This window comes from Labrus bergylta, chromosome 13 (assembly GCF_963930695.1).
Source record: "Labrus bergylta chromosome 13, fLabBer1.1, whole genome shotgun sequence".
In the NCBI taxonomy this organism is placed as follows: domain Eukaryota; kingdom Metazoa; phylum Chordata; class Actinopteri; order Labriformes; family Labridae; genus Labrus; species Labrus bergylta.
Window position 1 is genome coordinate 8,486,405 of NC_089207.1, and position 20,928 is coordinate 8,507,332.

Consider the following 20,928-nt stretch of genomic DNA (forward strand, 5'->3'; position numbering starts at 1 on the left):
GATTAATATGCAACATCATTAACAGTGTATGTTTTGATTGTGACTCTTTTCAGCAACTTAAAAAATGTCCAACGGGTTCCAGTGTCCGAGTGGTTAGAGACCACTGACTCATGTACAGAGGCTGTAGTCCTCAAGGCGGGCAGGCGGCCAGGGTTCAGATCAGACTTGTGGCTCCTTGCCTGCATGTCATTGCCCCCTCTCTCTCCCCCCCCCCAGTTTCTGACTCTTTCCACTGTCCTGTCTCTAAAGAAAAGCACAATAAGGACAAAAATTAATCTGTAAAAAGAAATGTAGGATCAGCTGCACAGGAAGATTTCTAAAAGCAAAAAGTGGAGAAATCCCCCCCAACAGGTCATTGTCATGAACTGGCTCAAAGTGAGTGACAAAGAAGGGATATCACACATGAAACAAGGTTTAAAGTAAAATGAATTTATTATAAACCAAAGTTAAAACAACCATAAATATGTAAGTCTGATAAATCAGTCATGTATGGATGAGTGGAGTTTTGTGAAGTGCTAACAACACCAAGCCAGCTGGTGGAGGTCTGGGAGGGAGGAAGAGAGGAGAGAGAGATGTCAGAGTGGAAGATATTTACATAAGCTGAGGCCTGATGAACTCATGTGTAAACACTTTCCTGGTGTCCCTTCCGACTCTGCCTATTGGCTGCTGAGCCAGGAAGTTAAACGCATGTGGGCAGAGAGGGCAGGACGTCACATATAGTAATACAAAATGAAGACAAACATCAGACTCCAAACTGTAGACGTTGATAAACCTGCTGTTTTAATGTCATACACTAACATGGTTACATTTATGGACACTGAAAACACGACAATGCCTGTTTAAACATCCTGCAGCAGAAAAATAGACCACTGGCCACATTTAAATGAAATCAGCCGATCAGATCATTATTGTACATGCTGCACATTTGATTATGTCTTATAACTTTGTATATGCATGTTTCAGCCACTAAAGATTGCAGGGATATGTGACAAGCTTGTTTTTTTTTTTAAAAAGTTGTTCTTTTATGCTACTAGCTCAGCCAGCCGCTGTTTTCCCTTAATTTTCTGCTCAGTGACAAACGAGTAGCTGGAAACAGATTTTTCTCAGAAACTCTGGAATGATGCACCCTCAAAAAAATGAAAAAAAAAAAATGCATTGCAACCATGCATTTAAAAACGGCAAAAAAAAAAGGAATAGTTGAGGAGTTGAAACCTCAGGAAAACACTGATATGGTTCTTGAAAGTCTAAGTACCGACAGGCTCACATTCAGCGTCAAATCTGCTGTCAATGTACCTTAACGGATGGTGTTCTGTGAAAGTGTAGACAAGCTTATTTTGATAGTCAGCTCTACGATTGAATCCATTCAATCAAATCTATATTTAAAGTCTTGAACATGAACTCCATCCCTAAATATCAAACATCTTTGGAAAATACTCAGTGAGCTTACAGGACACAAGTCGAGTTACCAATCGGATCATGAGAAGCACAAACGAGACGATCACACAAACACGATATTTTCTCTTCACAGCAGCGGTTTTGTGACATATTTTCGCTTCTTGATTCCAGTGCATTGACATTAAAAAGTCAGTAAACAGTATTGGGATGATAAAAAAAAAAAAAAATGGTTACAATGAGAACAAAATCAAAATAACCTTTAGTTCTGATGCATGATATGTGCATTTGCAGGAACATTAAGACTTAGAATAATAAATAATCTCATAAAACAGCCGACAGTAGAGGACAGACGAAGAGCACAAAGCATTTTGATTGGTTAATTTACAGATTATAAAACCTTACTCTGCACTTCAGTGGATTTTAGGCAACTCATAGTATTCTGTGCTTACACTTGCTCTGATTCGACAGCATTTATGTTTTGGTTTTACATCATCAAGAGTCTTGCTGCATCAGATGTCATCAATTTAAACACATTATCCTGAATATTAGCCGGTTATACTCAATGTCTCGGTTAACTTTTACAACCTGAACTTTAATTGAAACATAACTTTTTGTGAGCCAGGACCTTTTATTTCGCTACAGAGCATGAACTTGTCGTCATGAAACATGAGGTTTAAAGATTTTGCTTGATATCTAGGGTTCTCTGAAGCACTTAGTGGACCGGGTGGAACAACATTAGCTGCTTCAGGGAGAGGTCATCTGGTAAAGTGGCCTAAAACATCCTTACATCATTTTACCCAAATTGATTTAAGCTATGAACATCTTCGAGGATATCTAGATACCTCAGTGTGTTCACACCTGGTCCACTGTGAGAGCAGCAGGAACATGATGACACGTACGGCTTCTTTGTGTATTTAGATAGAGATTACAAGCTTGGATTACAAATGTGTCCATCATTCTTTTCTCGATTGGCAGAGAGGACAGGATGTACAGCAGCCCAAAGGGCTAATTTGATCAAATCCATGGACTCATATGAACAGTTTCCTCAGAGCTAGATGGTAAATAAAATGTATCTAATACCATTTGATGAGTTCAGAAAGTAGAACGATATGATTTCTTTGCTCCTCTAACATAAGAAAGAGGACAAAACATTGTGAGTGATATTTATGAACCCGTAAACAGAATTAGCGTGTCTCATACAGTTTCAGTCCAACCTGCTCCGCTCGTTAGCAAAGAGAGAAATGCTTCAGGAGCTGCAGATAAACTGTAGATCTGCTCACCAGCACCAACTTCAGGCAAGGCCATGCAACAGCATGCACAATGTTGACACCCCCGCCACCTTCAGACAATGAGTCACAAATGACAGTACTTTAACAAAACTTCTGTAGTGTTTGTTGATAGGTTTTAAACTTGACATTACAAACATGTATAATAAATATCCCTCTTCTTACGCTCATGAATTGCCCTAATCTAGATTGTCTTTGTCCAAAGGAAACAGTGACTTTACTTTATGGGAATTCAAAAAGGAGGGAGAAAAACTAACAGTAGATTAAAAGGATGATCAGACTGTCAGCATGAAGTGCTCATGCTTTAAACCAGGGTTGGTCATTTTTTCTTCAGATACACTCTTTAAGATTTTGGTTGAAATTGTCTTTAGGTACTGACAGAAATTAATAACTCGTGCTCTGAAAAAGGAACGGAGAAAATCCGTCATCTGTAGCCGGTGTAAACCTGTAAAAACTTTGACAAATGTCTGCCACGAGGTACCAATCTGATGAACCAATCACACGCCTCCCTGTCTCCCTGCTCGTTCTCTACATCTTGAGCGCACTAGCCCACACTCAAAGCGAGTCACCGATGACAGAGTTTATCGTGAGTTTGTCATTGGCCGTTGTGAGTAATTACGGTAAATAGTCGCTTTTTTAAAAAAAAACATGTATTATGATGAAGTTTAGTGTTTACGTACCGCTGAATGAGACAGGAGATGACAGTTTCTACACAATTCAAGCGATGAGCTGAGGTCCGCTTCTCTTATGCAATGGCGCTCGTGCATGTAAGTGAGGGGCGTGGCTTTTGACAGAGCACTGAGGGAATGCTACTTTCAAAATCATGCTAGTTTCCAAAAATTAGCAACCCTGCCTTCAACCTCGAAATCAGCAGGAATGTTTTTTTGTTTTTTTTACTGGAAGCATCTTAGCGTGGACATCAGACAACTTTAATTGTCTAAACTTTTCATTATTTTGAGCAGTTTTAGGACTTTTAGGATAGATCAGAGATAAACAAAAAGCCTATCTACTCATGACAGCTACAAAAAATGTTTTAGAATACAAAAGTAAATAGACTTTGAGATTAGACTCATTTACCACGTCGGTGTTCTGCACTACAAAAGTGAAATGTAGCGGTGACACTTTGGTATCACACTTTTACTTGTTAATTTAACAAACAGTTGGTCACGTTTAGAATTTTAAACATAAAACAATGCAAAGAAAATTAAGCTAGTCCTTGAATTAATGATTTGCCTGTAGGGGGGGCGACGTCAACATTTTTATAGCTAAACTGCTGCTGCAGTTACTTGACTTTCCCGTAGGTGGTGCAGGTGTGCAGAAGTAGAGATTAAATGTATTTTATTTGTGGAGAATTGAAGAATTGCTTAATGTGAGTGAATTTGAGTTTGTGAGTAATGTAGAAGTTTCTTTAAATGCTTCACATCTAAAACACGTCCGGGTTTAACGGTACCGACTCACACAGTGCAGAAATGTTTCACTCACTCTCTCGTGATTCTCCAGAATGAAATCAGCAGGAATGCATGAAAATTAAGAAAATAAAGTGTGTCAAACCCATCCCAAACACTCACTCACAGGACACACACAAAAAAACACATCCAGATATCCCTCACCCAACTGTAGCCATCACACAAAAAAAACACTCACGACCGCCTGTAACCTCGTGTCCACCCAGGTCCTTCCTGTTCCCAGGCTCCACTGGCCTGCAGTGTCCTCACTGTGAACGTCTAACAGCCGCTGCTTGTTGTTCAATAACAGTTATATATTATCCAGATGAAATCGATATTGTTGGACAAGTTTCCCTCTTTCTTCCTCAAAGTGTGGCTGCTGCTGCCTCCGAAACAAATCACAGTTTGGTCAACAGCGCTTCCTGCTGATGGCCGGTCGTCCACAGACCTCAGGACACCACAGGAGTCATGTCCCAGAGCTGCAGATGAACAGAAGACAGAATCAGGTTGTTACCTATCAGTGTGATCCAGCTGGTAGAGACACATTTGTATGCCCACTAGATTTAAAGCTCAGGCAGAGATGAGAAATTTAAATATGCGCTCAGTCAACAATGGAGATAGACTGCCTGTAGGATTTACAAGATACATCTTAACACCTACAACAACAAGTTAGATTTAGGCATTTAAATGCTCAAAAACTGATGGTGTATTTTAAGGAATACATGACTGACAAATTATTAATCATTGTAGACCATTCAGATAACCAGTGACTAAAAACTAGAGTTAAGAAATCCTTTCAGATTAGCAGTCATGTTGATAGTACCAGGAACATTCCTGCTTTTTGAAAAGGGTTAATCTCAGAGAAACAATCAGCACATTTTCAGGAAACAAAATATTAGTTGGTTCCAATAGAAGAAAAATAATATCCAATAAAAAAATAAGAAATGTCCATTCAACTGTTGCAAATGATTTATAGTAATTTGATTTACTCAAATACACAAAAATACTTAAAAGATGAAGGCTGTTAAAATTGTACTCATCATTTCTCATCTTCTTTGGCCCTCTAACAACATCTAGTTTGTATACATTTTATATTCAGCTGCATATTTCTGAAGGATTTATTCAAACACCACTGAATGTGACAGACAGCTCGGGTACTCTGTGGCACTCTGGATAATCTGACAGATACTTAATCATTACAGGATACATACATAGTGTACTTATAGGAACAGAGCGGGGCCCTGGCAGCCTAATTTAGACATAATCTTAATAAAAGAGAAGGACTGAAAACATAAAGCTATTGGCAGAGAAAAGAGCTGACACTGCTAAAGAGTGATCAACTAGCTGTTACTGTGTGTGTGAGACAAATAAATAGACTCATCACTGAAAGCAGCAGACCTTGATAACTTTGTCAGTGCCAGAGGTGAGCAGATTCCCCGTGGTGGGCTCATAGTGCATGTAAACAATGCTGTGCTTGCTGTCGTGGAAGGTGGCTGTGGGCGCTCGGCTGGAAGACACAAAGGGAACGTCCGTTATTTTACCGATGTGAGAAATCCGGAAAAGCTGCGGGCACAAAGAGTCAGTATATGACGACAACAGAGGCCGATTGTTACTCACTCCTCGTCGGTGATGGACTCGTGGCAGCTGTCACACACACGCACCTCGAACTCGAAGCCCATGAGGGGGATGGTGGAGCGTTTGGATGAACATTTGCCGCATACCGCCTGGCCGCACTTCCTGCAGTGGTGCTGAGGAACACAGGATAACCTCAACATGTCGGCTTTGGATAACAAAAGTGTCGTTTCTAACCAAGGAGGAGCAGGGCTGGACTGAAGGTCTTCTCACCATACCCAAAATGAATTCCTTTTCTTCTAAAAACAGACTTCAAACATTTCTTTGCACAAGCTTTTGGCTGAATCCTAAATAATTCCAGTGTATCTTGCACTTTATCTAGGAAATTTAGCTTCTATTTAAATATATAATTTACAAAATTATATACTTAATCCTACTCCTTTTTATTGTGTTGCCATTTCATTTTATGTATTTTTTAACATGTTTTTTTTCCATCTTGTGCTTTTATTGTATTATGTTGTGATCATGTATGTTGTCTACTATTATTATTATTTTAAGAAATTATTTTTGGGTGGAATGAGGGAGAGAGAGAGAGAGAGCAGGAAAGGAGCAACAGGTTGAATTCCAACTCGCTTGGAGGACTACAGCCTCCAAGGGGAGCGCACGCACTAACCACTATGCTACCTGCGCCTAAATCTACTTTTATTTTTAAGCAAATTGAGCTTATGCTTGTCATATGAAATGAGCTTCTGCTGGAATGATCCAACAATAAGTCCTCTCCCGCCCGATTGTGCAACACGACCGGCTGATTATCAAATTAATTCATCACACACATCCTCTCAAGACATATACAAAGGATAACGCACACTTTGATCAATTGTTGATGAGGATACCAAGACATTTGAAGTTAGAAAGGCTAAAAGGTAAATCACATGTAATTGGTGTTTAATGACAGTCATTTTCAATTTGTCAAGAGCCAAATGGAAACCTGAGCTAGTGAAATCACTTGTTGATGATTTTATGACAGTGTTTATCTTTTGTACGACTCTTCTTCGTCTTTTATGGTCCTTTTTATTTCTGTTTCTTTCATTATTTTCTATCGACTTTGCCAGGAAGGGATGGTTTAAACCCCTTCCAAGATTGCTGTGAAGTCGGAAAATGGATTCACACACACGCACGCACGCGCACACGCACACGCACACGCACACACACGCACACGCGCACACACACACACACACACACACACACACACACACACACACAAAGCTGTTCCTCGTGGTGAGACGATAAAACAGCCACAGGACGTTTGTTGGCCATTAGTGAAGCAGGAGTAAAGAGTCGTTTGTGTTTCCTGGGAAGTTATTATTATCAAGAATTCAGGGTGCAGTAGAGCTACTGTATTAACTTTCATTCTAAACTTTGGTGTTTGATAATTTGACGTCAACTTGCTTTTTACATGAAGTGGAAATAAAAATAATCGAGAATGGCTTTTCGTCAGTACCTGTCGTAGGCCGATCTTCTTGCTGTCCCACATCTGTTTGAAGTTCCAGAAGAACGGCTGCTCACACTTCTGACACGAGTCACTGTCCAACCACTCGGGAGTCTGTGCAAACACACAGTTTGAAATGATCTGTCATCCTTTTTCTCAATACACGACTCATCTTTACACTCATGACTGAGTATATAAAGAGAAGTGTAGCTATGGCATTCCTTATCAAAACAATATTTCAAGACTCATGCAAGTACTTGCACTAAAATATGTGTTTTAAAAAATAACTTGTGGTTTTTCTTCTTGTGGAGTTTGCTCTCCTATTAGCTACTGTTAGGGAAAATCTCACTATAATAATGTATGTGTAAGAAGAATAGAAATAGTAGATGAGGTAAAACATCTTTGTCATTCTAAATTGGGACAAAAAAAGCAATCACAGGAAAAGCAAACATATTTTGTGCGATTGAAAGAGGCAACAGATTGATCCTCAGGAGAATTTAAAGTGACTGTGGATAAATAAAGACAAAATCTAGTCCAAACTAACTGTGAGGAGACTGGCAGAGCGCAGAGGGATAAGAGAGGAGGTTGAAGATAGACTGTGTGTGTGTGTGTGTTTCTAAGAGAGAGAAAAAAATCAATGAACATTCTGCTAATCTGGTGAACTCGCAGATCTCCGAAGAGAATTTACTCCAGAGTAGGAGGTAAAGCAAACAGCAGCACTTGATCCACCTCACTGATAAATCTGCACATGTACATTTCCACATTTTTTTCTTTACAATGTGTCCTCGTTGGCAGATTGAGTGTTTGTGTGTAGGGTTCAGAGCCCTTCCTCTTCTCGCTCTCTCACCTCTTGACGGGTTACGTCCATGTTCCAGATGACGATGCCGCCATCTGAGCTGCAGGAGATGAGCTGACGAGTGTGTGAGGCGTAGCACAAGCCCTGAACCTTTTCACTGTAGGACAAACATGAAAACACACATATTACACACGTGTAAAAAAATATTTTCAAATACATCCGAAAATGCAAATTGCTACCCCAAAAAATGCTCGTCTTAACTTCCTAAGCCCCAATAGTGACATCATCAAACTTCTATTCTGTTTGATGATTCAAATCCAACAGATTTTCAGTTTACAAAATAAATAAAAAACACAAGAGCAGAAAAATATTTAGTCAGAGCCAGAAAATATTTCTGCATGAACAAAAATTTATTTAAAAGTATGAATTAATCATTAGCGCAGGGGTAGATCATTTTTGTTCATAGATAAACGACTTCATCATTTTAGCCCTCATAGAAACGATACAAAAATGTTGCTAAGTCTGCCCTAGAAAAATTGTTTTTGAAGCTTTTACATGAAGTCACTTTGAGGATTATTCAAATAAAAACTCAACTTGTTTAAGTTGCCTTCACATTGACGGAATATTTGAAAGAGACGACACATAAATAATTATTCCTTCAGAGGCTGATTGGTTTGCAACGGAATAAATGGAAACACATTAAGAACCCGTCATAATATAAACATTAAGAAAAGTAAATGATGGTGGAATTAACTGCTCAATAATGCGCCTGAAACTGACAAAAGCAATCTATCAAAGTGAAGAAGAAAAACACATATCTAAGACAGGGTTGTTCAGATGGCAGGACAAATTCCCCTTGGGGCGATGAACGTTTCATTTATTCATAAGAGAGGGTGTTTGTGATTCTTACTTGTGTCCCTGCATCTCGATGGCGGTGCCTTTGCGTCCTCCGATGTCCCACATGATGATGGAGTGATCCGAGCTGCCGGAGAACAGAACCCTCTGGACCGGGTCCCAACACAGAGCCGTCACATTACCTGTAGCAATTCATGGATACAAAGACAAACAAATATGTGAGTGAAATATATCCACACACACTCAATCGCAGAGATCAGTTCAGACGAGCGTTCATCAGGCAAAGGTAAAAGCACAAAAATGATCATGATTCTGAGGATGAGCTGTCTCAGAGTTAATTATCTGCTGGCCATTTATCTCAAGTGATGAACTCAGGAAGTGGTTTGTCTCTCCTGGGAGGCCAGTCTGTCTAAGACTTGTTTAATCTACATTTAGTTTAAAAACATTACTCTTCCGTAAACCTTTATGATGTCTCTTTTTATTCCTTTCGTAATATTTAAAATAAACATTGAATTATAAATGAATGACTGTTGAAAAATCATTTCTCTGAATTCTGGTTCTTGTTCTTGTCACTGAACACATCTTCAAACTAATTGAGATGCCTCTTTGTCTTTTATCTCCAACCATCAAGCTTGTATCTTTTAAGACATTTTTTCACAGACGCTTTCGTTGGAGAAGATTCTAAAGTGACAGCATCAAAGATTTTCTCAAACACTAGATCATCGGGGACTTACAGCTCTTAAAAAACACCTCTTAAAAGTCTCAATAAACCTGAACCTGGTCCGGGCTGAGAGAGACATTAAGGCTTAAACTATTATGTGACATTTAATGCAGCGACTGTCTGAAGCTCTGTGTTTTATGAGTGGTTCCTCTAAATATCTAAAAGCACAAACAAATATTTTTTCTTCTTCCTCTTGTAACTGTTGACAGCTAGAAAAAACAAAGCCAGATAAAGACATGAAGAAAAGCTTCTTGGTCATTCCTGCAAACTCATTTAAAAAACAATAGTCGTTAGTAGTCCATAGTAAATAGTTCTGAGTTCCTTTCAAGCAGAGCAGGAAAAAAAACAAGACCAAATCAATGCAATGAAACAGTCTCCTTTAATACAAGGCCGTAATAAATTTGGTCCATTTTATTCTCCTCCTGTTTGGAGTTACTCTGTTCTGGTGTGACTTTCACGCTGCTTAATGTTTGTTTGTTCTGCCTTCATGTAAATGTCCTTCAGTGTTTGTAAAAGTGGACAGCATGGTAGTGACAAAAAAGTCTGACTTGCAGAATGACAACACAAATCATTCATTGGTGCACCTTAGTAGTAGCATGAGATGATAGTGTATTAATACAGACAGCCCTAGTTTAGCCCATTTACTATACTGCAGCAGGAATTCAGAGCTTCATCAACGTGTGCTTCTGCCGCAATTTACAATTATTTCATTGTTAGTTAATGCCATTTTTTAGGCAATGAATACAATAACTGTAATAAAACTGGCCAACACAATTTCCCTGACCTTAACATGATATGTTTCACTGTTTTGTTTTGTCAAAAGAACATCCCTTACCTTTTTGATTTTCAAATTAAAATCATGTTCAGTATGTGTGTGTGTGTGTGTGTGTGTGTGTGTGTTGCATACCCGTGTGTCCCTTGAATGTGGTGACCAGGCTGCAGCTGTCCTGCTCCAGTTTCAGGATGGTCACCTGGCCGGACTGGTCCCCGACAAAGGCGTGTCTGGTCTCGACATCAAATCTGAGAAATGATTAAGGTCAAACTGGAAGAAAGTGGGGGCGCGCTGGTGGCGCAACGGTTAGGACACGCGTCCCATGTGCTGGGGCTCTCGTCTCGAGCGGCAGGCCCGGGTTCACCTCCACCCGTGGCCCCCCTCCGCATGTCATTCCCCACTCTCTCCCTGATTTCCAACTCTATCCACTGTCCTCTCTCTGCATTAAAGGCACAAAAAGCCCAAAAATAAATCTTTAAAAAAAACTGGAAGAAAGTGAACTGTAAGAAATAAAAAAAATTCATGTGGCTCTGGATCATAAAAACACAGACCTAACAATCAAAGCCACACTATGATTTCTACACTGCTTTATAAATGAAACAGTTATAATGGTGTGTTAACTATAAAATGTAGACTGTGGGTCAAAGCAGCAGAGATGTCTGCTTAATGAGCCAGCCCGTCGCTGACCTGGTTAAGTCACTACTGACCAAATCACCACAGCCTCGTCCGCAGTCAAGAAGAGAAAAGCAACAATGGCATAAGCTATGCCCTGACTAGAATACTATGTAATATGCTAAAACCGCATCAGGAGTTTTCAATTCATTGAGCTCTCTGGGACCCTAAGAAGATATATTCAATAAACAAGTATATACCAGTGACTAGAAACAAAGCGAGAAGGTTCCTGGTTCGATCCCCCCCTCAGACAGGGCTGAACAAACTGTGTGGGTTCTCTCCAGGTACTGTTAGGTTAATTGGTGACTCTACATTGCCTGTAGAGAAATGAATGTGAGTGTGGCTGGTTGTCTGTCTCTGTACGTCAGCCCTGTGATTGACTGGTGAACAGTCCAGGTTGTACCCCGCGTCTCGCCCAATGACAGCTGGGATCAAGCTTCAGCGACCCCGAATGAGAAAAAAGTGGTGTAGATAATGGATGGATCGAAACACTGATTATGTCAATCTCAGTCCAACTGTATATCAATCAAATCACTATTTGGATATCATTAATGTTTCAAGTATTTCATTAAAAATACAAAGAACATGCAGCAAAATTTGAACAGTTCAAACTTTTCTTATCTGCCACAATTTGACAGGTGACAGGTTGTATCTGTTGTTTTACCTTAACAGTTCAAATGAGCCAGGGAAACGTCAGAGTGCCATGAGACGGGAGGACCGTGTTAAAAAGATGTTTGTTTAGAGTTGCTATTTCTGTGATAAAAACAAAGCTGAAAGAAATGATGCTGATTCACTGTCAATTCATTTGTCAGTTATCTATATTTTAGGTTATTTTGATACTTCTTCTTAAAGATGGTACATCTATGCTAGCACCAATGACAGTTCATTAGATTGCTTGAGATAACGGTTTTTTTTTACAAAATGTCCTGTCACTGTTTCAGTCTGAGTTGCGCTGACTTGTTCCAAAACAAACAGCTCCCACCGTGAAATTCAAACAACCAAATAAAAACTAGACAATAAAAAATGTGTACTTTAAAATAGAGCTGTCTGTATGGTGTCGTAGATTACAGGCCTTTGTAGTAAATTACAGAACGGCTTGTTCAGGTCATAGTCTCAAATAATAGTCTTTCACATATTTAAATTATTATTCTATCAGATTGTATCCAACATTTGCAGGGCACACACATGCAAAAAATATGGTCCCACAACTGAAGTTCCTGAAAAGAAAAAAAACTCAGCTACTCGTAGCATTGATATAAAGGCAAATATTCTCATTATAGCGTCATCGTACTCTGTTGCTTCGTCCGCCACTTCTGCATCGTTCTTTTGATGTCATGTCTCAGGAGACCCCTGCCAGATCTCGAGGATTTCACGGGCAGTCTTCATAAAATTCTCTGGATATTTACTGGAGTGCACATTGTATGTGGAAAGGGCTATAGAGTAGATGGCAGAGGGCTGGACCAAGTGTGGTAAACGTAAGGAGGGGGGGGTTTGTTTTGTTGCAAGAAAACCGACTAATAGTCCCAAATCTTAAAATTCACAATAGTTTAATTTATGTACTTAAAAGATGCCTAATTTATCTTGCAAAATCTCCTTTTTTATATATAGCAAAAAAATAGGGTGCACGCTATTTATCAAAACATGCTTAAATATTTTTCAAAGGTCATGTTTACTATGCATCCAGTGTCTGTAGGCTGTACAGAGAGAGGAACCCTTCAGGTTTGGAACCATCTTTGTTGAAACCAAGATCTGGGTAAGCAGTCATTTTCAGAGATACGGGGTTTATACAACTCTTGTTTATACAAAAGCATTTAAATTAGAGTCACTGAAGTGAAACTGAAACAACAAGTAACCAGATGTCTACAACATATCCTCTTTATTCTTCCCTGTTAACTACAAAACAAAACACTCACGGGCACTCGTGCAATGTGGATCGAGCCAGTACAGCCACAGCCCTGTCTCTCACATCTGAGGTCACTCCAAACAGAAGCAGCAGAGGTCACTGCTCAGCGTCTCTTACTGAGTTTCTTGCCCTACTGGTCAGACAGGTTAGCATGTAGAAGCTAGCAGGCGACTAGCAGTGAGAAGACCTCATGGCAGCCTCATTGGTATGGATCAGTGTGGCTGCTGAGCACTCACAGTCTTTCATGTGGCCATTACAGACACCTCCTCACACCGTTTCCTTGACAACAGCATGACTGATGCCTATTGTTAGCCCTTTTCCATTAGAACAAACTAACTGGAAGCTAATCTCAATTGCCCTTTCTTGTGTTGCTGCGGCCTTAAAATAGACTGTGTTGTCATAATAAAAGGCAGAGATTTTTCACAGTTCAACACACCAAAGATGGCTCGACACTCTGTTACGTCCACTCCACTCCATTTAGCAGGAAGCTTAACTGTCAGGTTCACTGAACTCACTCCAGGGGCCAAGTAGCCCACAAATCAAGACAACAATCAGAGCAGGAGGGTGCAGGGGGGCATTAAAGGATACTGTAGTCCTGAAACCCAGGCGGCGGTGCGGTACGTTCCCAGCTGCTGACCGCTCTCTGAGCAGTGCCAGGTGAAGTTTTTGTCCTGGCCGGTGCTCAGAAGCCACTCCATCTCCAACACAAACAGCACCACAGTCACTCTGCCTTGATGGGCTGCAGGAACACACAACAAAACATTTATACACTACTTAAGATCCATTTTCAAACTTGCATCAAAAATTCCCAAAATACCCCACAATCAACAAAATTTGTATTCTGTACTTGCAAAGAAATGTGGGTTATACACCCGATTTTGGACAGCATTGCTCAAGACAGTAGATGGTGCTACAGTGGAGAATCACACTTTCTTTAAGCCTCAGAAGTCTGCAATAGAAATGTTGTTTCAGTGTATATTTTGGTACATTTCATCTTTTTGCTGTAATTTCTTGGGAGTGTTTTAGAAGGCTTTATACATCTAGACTTACAAATGCTAAAAGAAAATGTTACAAATCCACAAACTATATGACCTATTTACTTGTTTCAGTTTTCAGAAATGTAGATTTTTATGAGCGGAGAGCATAGTTGTTTTGCGGTGTACCATCACTCATGTCTCTGCAGCTGAATATCACAGATAACTCGTCTTGTGCAGAATGCTATGAATATAATAAGTGTTAAAAAACACCCATCTCTCCAGACACTATGAACAGTGTGTTGTAAGACAGGCACAGAAAATAGTGTCTGAACCAGACCCACATTCCTCACTCTGAGTTTCAGCTTTTAAGATGCAGGGTCCCTCACACCAGGCTGAACCACAAATACATTCATTTGTGCCGATTGTCCATTAATATTCTGAATAAGAGGTAATGAAGGATGTGCCAAGGAGCTGTGCAATATCTCAATATGTCACTACTACAAGAAGGTGTTTTTATGTATACGTGGAATTGTTACATGTTTTGTATAATCTCTATTTATGAACTTTTTAACACCAGGGAGTCCAAGAAAAAATTCCCCTTGGGGACAGTAAAGTATATCTTCTCTTCTCATTTTGCAGTAATATGACGAAAATAAAAGCAAATAATAAGGGATGCACGGATGTATCAGTTGAACACCACTGTTGGCTGATGCCTGCCCTGTTGACAAACAGAATGTAGCATGAACCTATGTCAGTAACTAACGTTTATCTGTTATGATGCATCGATTAAACGCTGGCAACCAAACAACCAAGCTACTGATTCAGAGAAGAGGATCTTTATTGGGCAGAAGAAGTCATCTGTTGGACAGACTCTACTTTGTTTTCATGGTCAAAGGTGACAGTAAACCCTGGCAGCGTGGGAGTATTTAATCGTCACTGGAAAAGATCAGCCACATGCAGTTTGTAAGATATGTTCCAGTGACATTTCAAGAGGAGGAACTAAAAGCATACATTTAAAACAACTCTTATGAGCTCATCTGAAAAAGAGACATGAAGAATTAAATAAAGTAATGAAAAGTAAATCAGTATCAGCTAGATTGTTATCTCAAAAATTGTATCTCTACAAATAATCTCAATCTAAAGCTTTGACTAAAAGTAGGACAAACCTTTTAAATTTAATTTAAACATTACATTTGTCTTACCACCTTTAATAAATGTTTCAAAACAAACCACCCAGTGGTTTCTTTCAGTTCTCCTTCACAAGTTTTATATTAACCCACTCAAACACACATTCATAGTTCCTGTCTCACCCTGGTAAGTGTTTGCTGGGGTCATCTTATTGTAGTCTTCTGACAGGATGAACTCCTGAAAGACAGGATGTGGACACAGAGGTCAGTTACTGAGGTTTCCAGACAGATCCAGAAATGGCAAACCAATTATATTACAGTGTGATATTGAAGTATTTAGTTATATTAGAGTATGACAGGACCCTTTAAAAACTCTCACATTGTTATTCTAAGGATTGAATCTGAGGCAAAGGCCTGTAGGAAGATTGATACGTTCCTCTTCCGCTTAGTAAAATGTAAATGCAAATCAATTTAGACAGAAAAGGCCTGTCAGGCCTTCAAAAAGAAGAACAGCTTGTGCTCTTACTGACACTGTACTTTAGTGTGAATTAACACCCATACCAAAATAACTTGAAGTTTTCATGTTTTTTTTTACAAAATGTCCAGTCACTGTTTCAGTCTGAGTTGTGATAACATAGCTCCCACAGTGAAATTCAAACAACCAAACAAAAACTAGACAATAAAAAATGTGTACTTTAAAATAGAGCTGTCTGTATAGTGTCGTAGAGTACAGGCCTTTGTAGTAAATTACAGAACGGCTTGTTCAGGTCATAGTCTCAAACACCTAACAAAACTTAAGTTAGCAGCTCACAGTGACATGACAAAGCTCTCCCAGAGACACTCCTATCTCACTGGAGATCAGCCGACACGTTGACAAAATACATACAGTTTGTGCTGCGTCCCGCTTTATGACAATGAAAAATACCACAAGATCTTCCTGTTAACATTCAGAGGAAAATGCAGTCTACAGTGGGATGACATGTGGACATCAGGTGATTACAACTGAAGCAGCACGAAAAGAAAACAGTTGGACGTTGAGAGAGGGAAAAAAAAGAAAGGGTTGTTTTTGGAGGTTTGTGGTTTTTACTTACACAGATGCTGCCAGTATCCATCCCCACAGACAGCCTCCTGGTCTCGGGGTTAAAGGACATACAGGAGCACTGCGCTGGAGACACAGAGGAAAACAAAATGATCTGATACCAATATATTGCTCGATATCTTTCTGAGATCTATCTTGGATCTGAGAGATAGATAGATAGATATAGATAGATCTTTTTTGTTGCATTGATCCCTCAAATGCAGTTACCAAACACTTGTTGAAAAGCTATTTAATGGATACAATATGGTCACCCAACTGGAAAGTAACTACGCATGTACAACGCGTAGTTGATAATGTCCTATTACCGTTATTTGGGATACTCTTTAAGTACGCACTTCAAAAAATAAACAACTTAAGTCTAGTTTTCAGACATTCTTATCTGGAGTAGTGTTATTTATAACGTGACCCTGTCGGTGTTCTTTGATAGTTAATTTATGCCTAAGGGACGCTGTTTCTATATGACTTAAAAAAAAAACATAACTCTCACAGCCTGAAGCGTACCACACTCTGTAAGAACCATTCATCTGATCTTTTCAGCCAGATTCTGATGCTGCACCTGTTTCATGATTTATCATTCAAAGTGCATCTCTTGAGCTTGATACGCATATCCTTTCTGATCCCCCCCCCCCCCTTGACCCTCAAGGATAAGCAGGCAGAGCTAATGGATAGATCTCAACAACACTTTGACATCCACAGCTTCAAATGGTCATGGACCAGTGGTTTTGTTATGTAACCCCCCCCCCCTCCCCCTCCCCTGGGTTAATTGCAAGGTACACAAAGCATTTTACTCGGTCGCTGTTTATTAAAGTCTCCCGAGCGGAACGTGTTTTGTGTTTGTTGACAGTCAGCCTCGGTGTTGTTCTATTTTGCATTTTTACTGCTTCCTTTGATTGCCTTGTTTACTTGAACAAAAAGGAAATTAACTCTGCTAATATTGTCTTTTTCTTCATTGCAGATTTCACATATGAATCTACCTTATCAGCAGAAACAATGTCAGCTGTCTGAAACTACCATTCCTGTCATAAAATATCAGAGTCTGTCAGGGAAAAAGAAAAACATGCAAGGTCATCCTGCAGAAAAAATGCAGCAACAGTGTTGATGAGCTGATTGATGGTACAATCTTAAAGCACGACACATGAGTACTTTTTCCTACTTTAAAGCCACAATGTATTTGTTCTTTCTTGGAATATTGCCTTATATGGGTATTTATTAAGAGGGTACAACTGTGTGTTCAGTGTGAGATGGTAAAGCTATTTAAAGAACTTCCTTTCTGCCCGATGAAATGTGGAGAAAACAAACCAAGAATAAAAATACTTCAGATAATTCAGATATTTCTGTTAACCACTATCGATGACAGATGGCAATATCCTGAATGCACCGGTTGAGCTTTTAGAAACAACAACAAATAACAATAATAATAATAATAATAACCGTGGGATAAAGGTCCCTACATTTGACCTCACCTCCTTTAAGTTTCCAGAGAGCTGAACAAAGATTAAAAAACTTAAGTTTGCGCAACTCAAGGAATGCACAAATGCTGAGAAGGGGCGTCGGTAGCCTGGTGGATATTGGGCACGCCCCATGTACGGAGGCTATACTCCTCCAAGTGGTTGGTCATGGTTAGAATCTGACCTGTAGCTCCTTTCCTGCATGTCATTCCCCACTCTCTCCCTCTTTCTGATTTCTGACTCTATCCTCTGTGCTAACTCCACAATAAAGGCAAAACAAGCCTTAAAATAGATCTTTAAAAACAACTAAACCATCAATCTCTATAAAAAAAATATTAAGATATTAATGTCATTATTTCTGACTTACTTGTTTTGGACAAATAATTAAAACGATGTAAATGCTGTATCTTTTTATCGCTTTGGATAACAGTGTCTGCTAAGTGAATTGTAGAACATAGTAGAGCACACTGTTTTCAGTTTTTCTGTCAGTGAACTGAAAGGTTAAAAATGCTGTTTCTGTGCTTCTGTTGTTAAACCACAGATCTTGCTGATGGTAGCAAAGGACTTCCTTCGGTTGCTCAACAAAGGACAAACAGACGTGCAGCACTGCAGTACTGTTGAATAGACCAGCACCAACTGGACTGACCCCCTCCCCTTCCTCCCCCTCCTCCCCCTCCTCTTAGAGTGGTACATTCTGCCTCCTGATTGTTGTTCATTAAGACCACAGAGGAGAGGAGGAGAATGATCCTACAGGAACACGTGCTGCAAGTTCAGAATCAGGAGCCATTCCTACTGTGCTTTCTTGTTATTCTGAGAGTTGACGTCTGTGTAATCACTTTGTGCGTCATGATGTGAGAAATGTCAACACAGAATGAAAGCAAAGACATAGGAACATTAACAAGAAAAGAAATTCACAACAGCTCCTTTCCAAGAAGTCTGTGTTTCCAGTACAAATTTGCTTTTTAAAGTTGCACACTGCTACATATTTATGACTTATTTGATTAGATTGAACAGGCCAAAGATTGATCTCATTCAAATACAGACCTTGTATTTGTTTTAACAAATTTCCTTAAGGGATCGGAAGAGACAGCTCGAACAGTATCGTTTAAAACAGTATTGGAATACTTACATGTCATTGTATGGTAGACACTGGGCCAGTACTGACCGCTGTCTCTCTTCAGCCATACTCGAATCGTCCTGCGGGATCAAACCAACCATGATGTTTTAGTGCCTTCCCAAAGCTCTCATAGCATCTAAAGTCTAACTTTAAACCTGACAGATATCAGAATTCTTGTGGACGATACCATTTTTGCTGACGGACAATGACCTGCTCTGAGATCCTTTCTCTATTGATATATGAGAATACAGGAGGATATGCAGTTCTCCAAATTAAATATCTAGAATTCAGAACGCTCAAATAATATTTAGCTTCCTGTATGGAGGAATTTTTTTTGTTTGGGTTTGACTTTTTTTTTTATTTTTTATTTTTTACAGAAAATAAAATAAAATGCTTGACTGATTTAAGAACGATGTAATCAAGACGTTTGCCGGGAAAGCACTCAGCACCTCAGAACTGTCACAATCATTGTGCACTATCAACACAGAAAATGAATTATTATTTATTCCAGGTCAATAAATCACTAAAATCAGTGGTGTTTGGAAACTTCACGATACCGCATATTTTTTTATTACCAAATGTTTTTAAACAATACGATCTCCAAAATCCAGCATCAAAAATACAGAAGGTTTGAAAAATTTGCCAACGTACTTGTGCAACTTAGACAGTAAAGGTTTTGGTAATTAAAAAACATAGAGTCAATACTGGGTGTCTAGGACTTGTATTTTTGTTGCTGTGGTATTGAAACAGGTATTAATTAAAATGTATTTTTACTATTATGGTGTCAAAGTTTTAAAAAATTATATTAGGACAATATTGGTTATTGCTGAATATTTCCTCTCTAAAAATAGTATTGGTCTCAGTCTCACAAAATCAACACCCTTTTTATAAAACTATGTAGGTTGTAAAGGAAATGTTATACCATTTTTTTTTAGTAGGCCAACATATCGCAAGCATCTGTCCTTTACATATTAAATAGCCAAAATATAATAAAGCCATAGTTGTTTAGGCATTTAACTAATTACTAATTATAATTATTTCTTTACACATTTCAACATACAACCTTTAAACATACAAAGCCTCAAACCAAGCCTCTAGCACTTAGACATGTAAATAGACTGGAAACACATGACAACCAAAGGAAAGCACACACACAAATACATGTATATATATCCACTCTGGACCCAAAGACTACAGGAAGCTCCATTCTGTAACACAATAACATGGTTTTTTTTTAGCCTTATGTGCCAGAACATGTTAAACACACCCAAAAGTGCAATACTGGTTAGACAGTCGGCTGGTTTGGTTAATATTTGGCAGCTTTCTGACCACTATTAAAATGTGCACAGCAGACATGTTTATCATACCGTCGTTTACTGGCATGTAATGAACTGAAATGACTGTGTCAGCTGACAGGTAAACCTATGTTAAAGGATTTTTCTTCTATAAACCATTGGACTGTTTATAAATAATTAAACCAGACGGCAGCATGAGCTCAATCAATAACAGACAGGAGCAGAGGGGGGGGGGGCATTGCTGCAGAAAAAAAAACAAGGCAGGGACGGTTGTAAATTAGGATACTTTGACACTAATTCGCAGTCTAGACGAGCTTACCTGTCCTCGGACACGCTGATAACACCGTCTTCCTTGGGGATGATGACCGCCGTGCTAACAACATCTTGGAAAGCCTCGATTTTGCTCAGCAGACACGGCTTCCGAGCCTGCGCTTGAGGCTGAATTTCGGCCGCCATGGGTTGTTGGTGGTGGTGGTGCACAAACCTTCGTCTCCGGGACACATAACCCCAGCCCGGTCCGACAGCAGAGCCTCCTCGGCTAAAGGGGGGGGCTGCTAGGCTAGCTGTCAGCGGGCAGCGCGCAGTGTTGTGACGGCTGTAGGAGATGCTGCTAGTCAGCTGACATCACGCACACCCGCCTACATCCAGGCAACAATCATTTCCGGTTAATAAAATAAGACTACCGGATGGACTGGCCATGTCACTTTTCTCTAAATAAAGGCATGAGTTCTGATACATTTTTAAGAAGTGTTCTTTTTATTCCAGGTTATAAAAAAAACGGAATAAATTCGGACTACACTTTTGTCAATAGCTGATCTATTTTTTATTTTTTAAATCTATCTTTTAGTATCTATTTTTTTAAATCTATTTTTTTAGTATCTATTTTTTAAATATATTTTTTAGTATCTATTTTTTAGTATCTATTTTTTAATATATTTTTTAAATATATTTTTAGTATC

General features: G+C 39.3%; 1 protein-coding gene across 1 annotated transcript; it reads right to left on the reverse strand.

The window, feature by feature from the left end:
• Positions 1-759: 759 nt before the first annotated feature.
• On the reverse strand, positions 760-20,612 carry wdfy2 (WD repeat and FYVE domain containing 2). The gene is made up of 12 exons (XM_020657064.3): positions 20,289-20,612; positions 18,687-18,754; positions 16,102-16,175; positions 15,194-15,248; positions 13,495-13,645; positions 10,467-10,579; positions 8,894-9,020; positions 8,035-8,140; positions 7,200-7,301; positions 5,744-5,874; positions 5,525-5,633; positions 760-4,605 (listed from the first exon to the last, which is right to left on the reverse strand). The coding sequence occupies exons 1-12, from the start codon at positions 20,423-20,425 to the stop codon at positions 4,576-4,578; spliced, it is 1,203 nt and encodes a 400-aa protein (XP_020512720.1). The 5' UTR covers positions 20,426-20,612; the 3' UTR covers positions 760-4,575.
• Between the last annotated feature and the right edge of the window lie 316 nt (positions 20,613-20,928).

What these genes read in the sequence shown, in the direction of transcription:
- wdfy2 (XM_020657064.3), bottom strand. Translation starts at nt 20,425, where the DNA reads ATGGCGGCCGAAATTCAGCCTCAAGCGCAGGCTCGGAAGCCGTGTCTG. An exon ending in TGGACGTAACCCGTCAAGAG is followed by an intron (nt 7,302 to 8,034) that starts GTGAGAGAGCGA and finishes GTGTTTGCACAG; the next exon opens with ACTCCCGAGTGGTTGGACAG. An exon ending in AGAAGATCGGCCTACGACAG is followed by an intron (nt 5,875 to 7,199) that starts GTACTGACGAAA and finishes TGTGTTCCTCAG; the next exon opens with CACCACTGCAGGAAGTGCGG.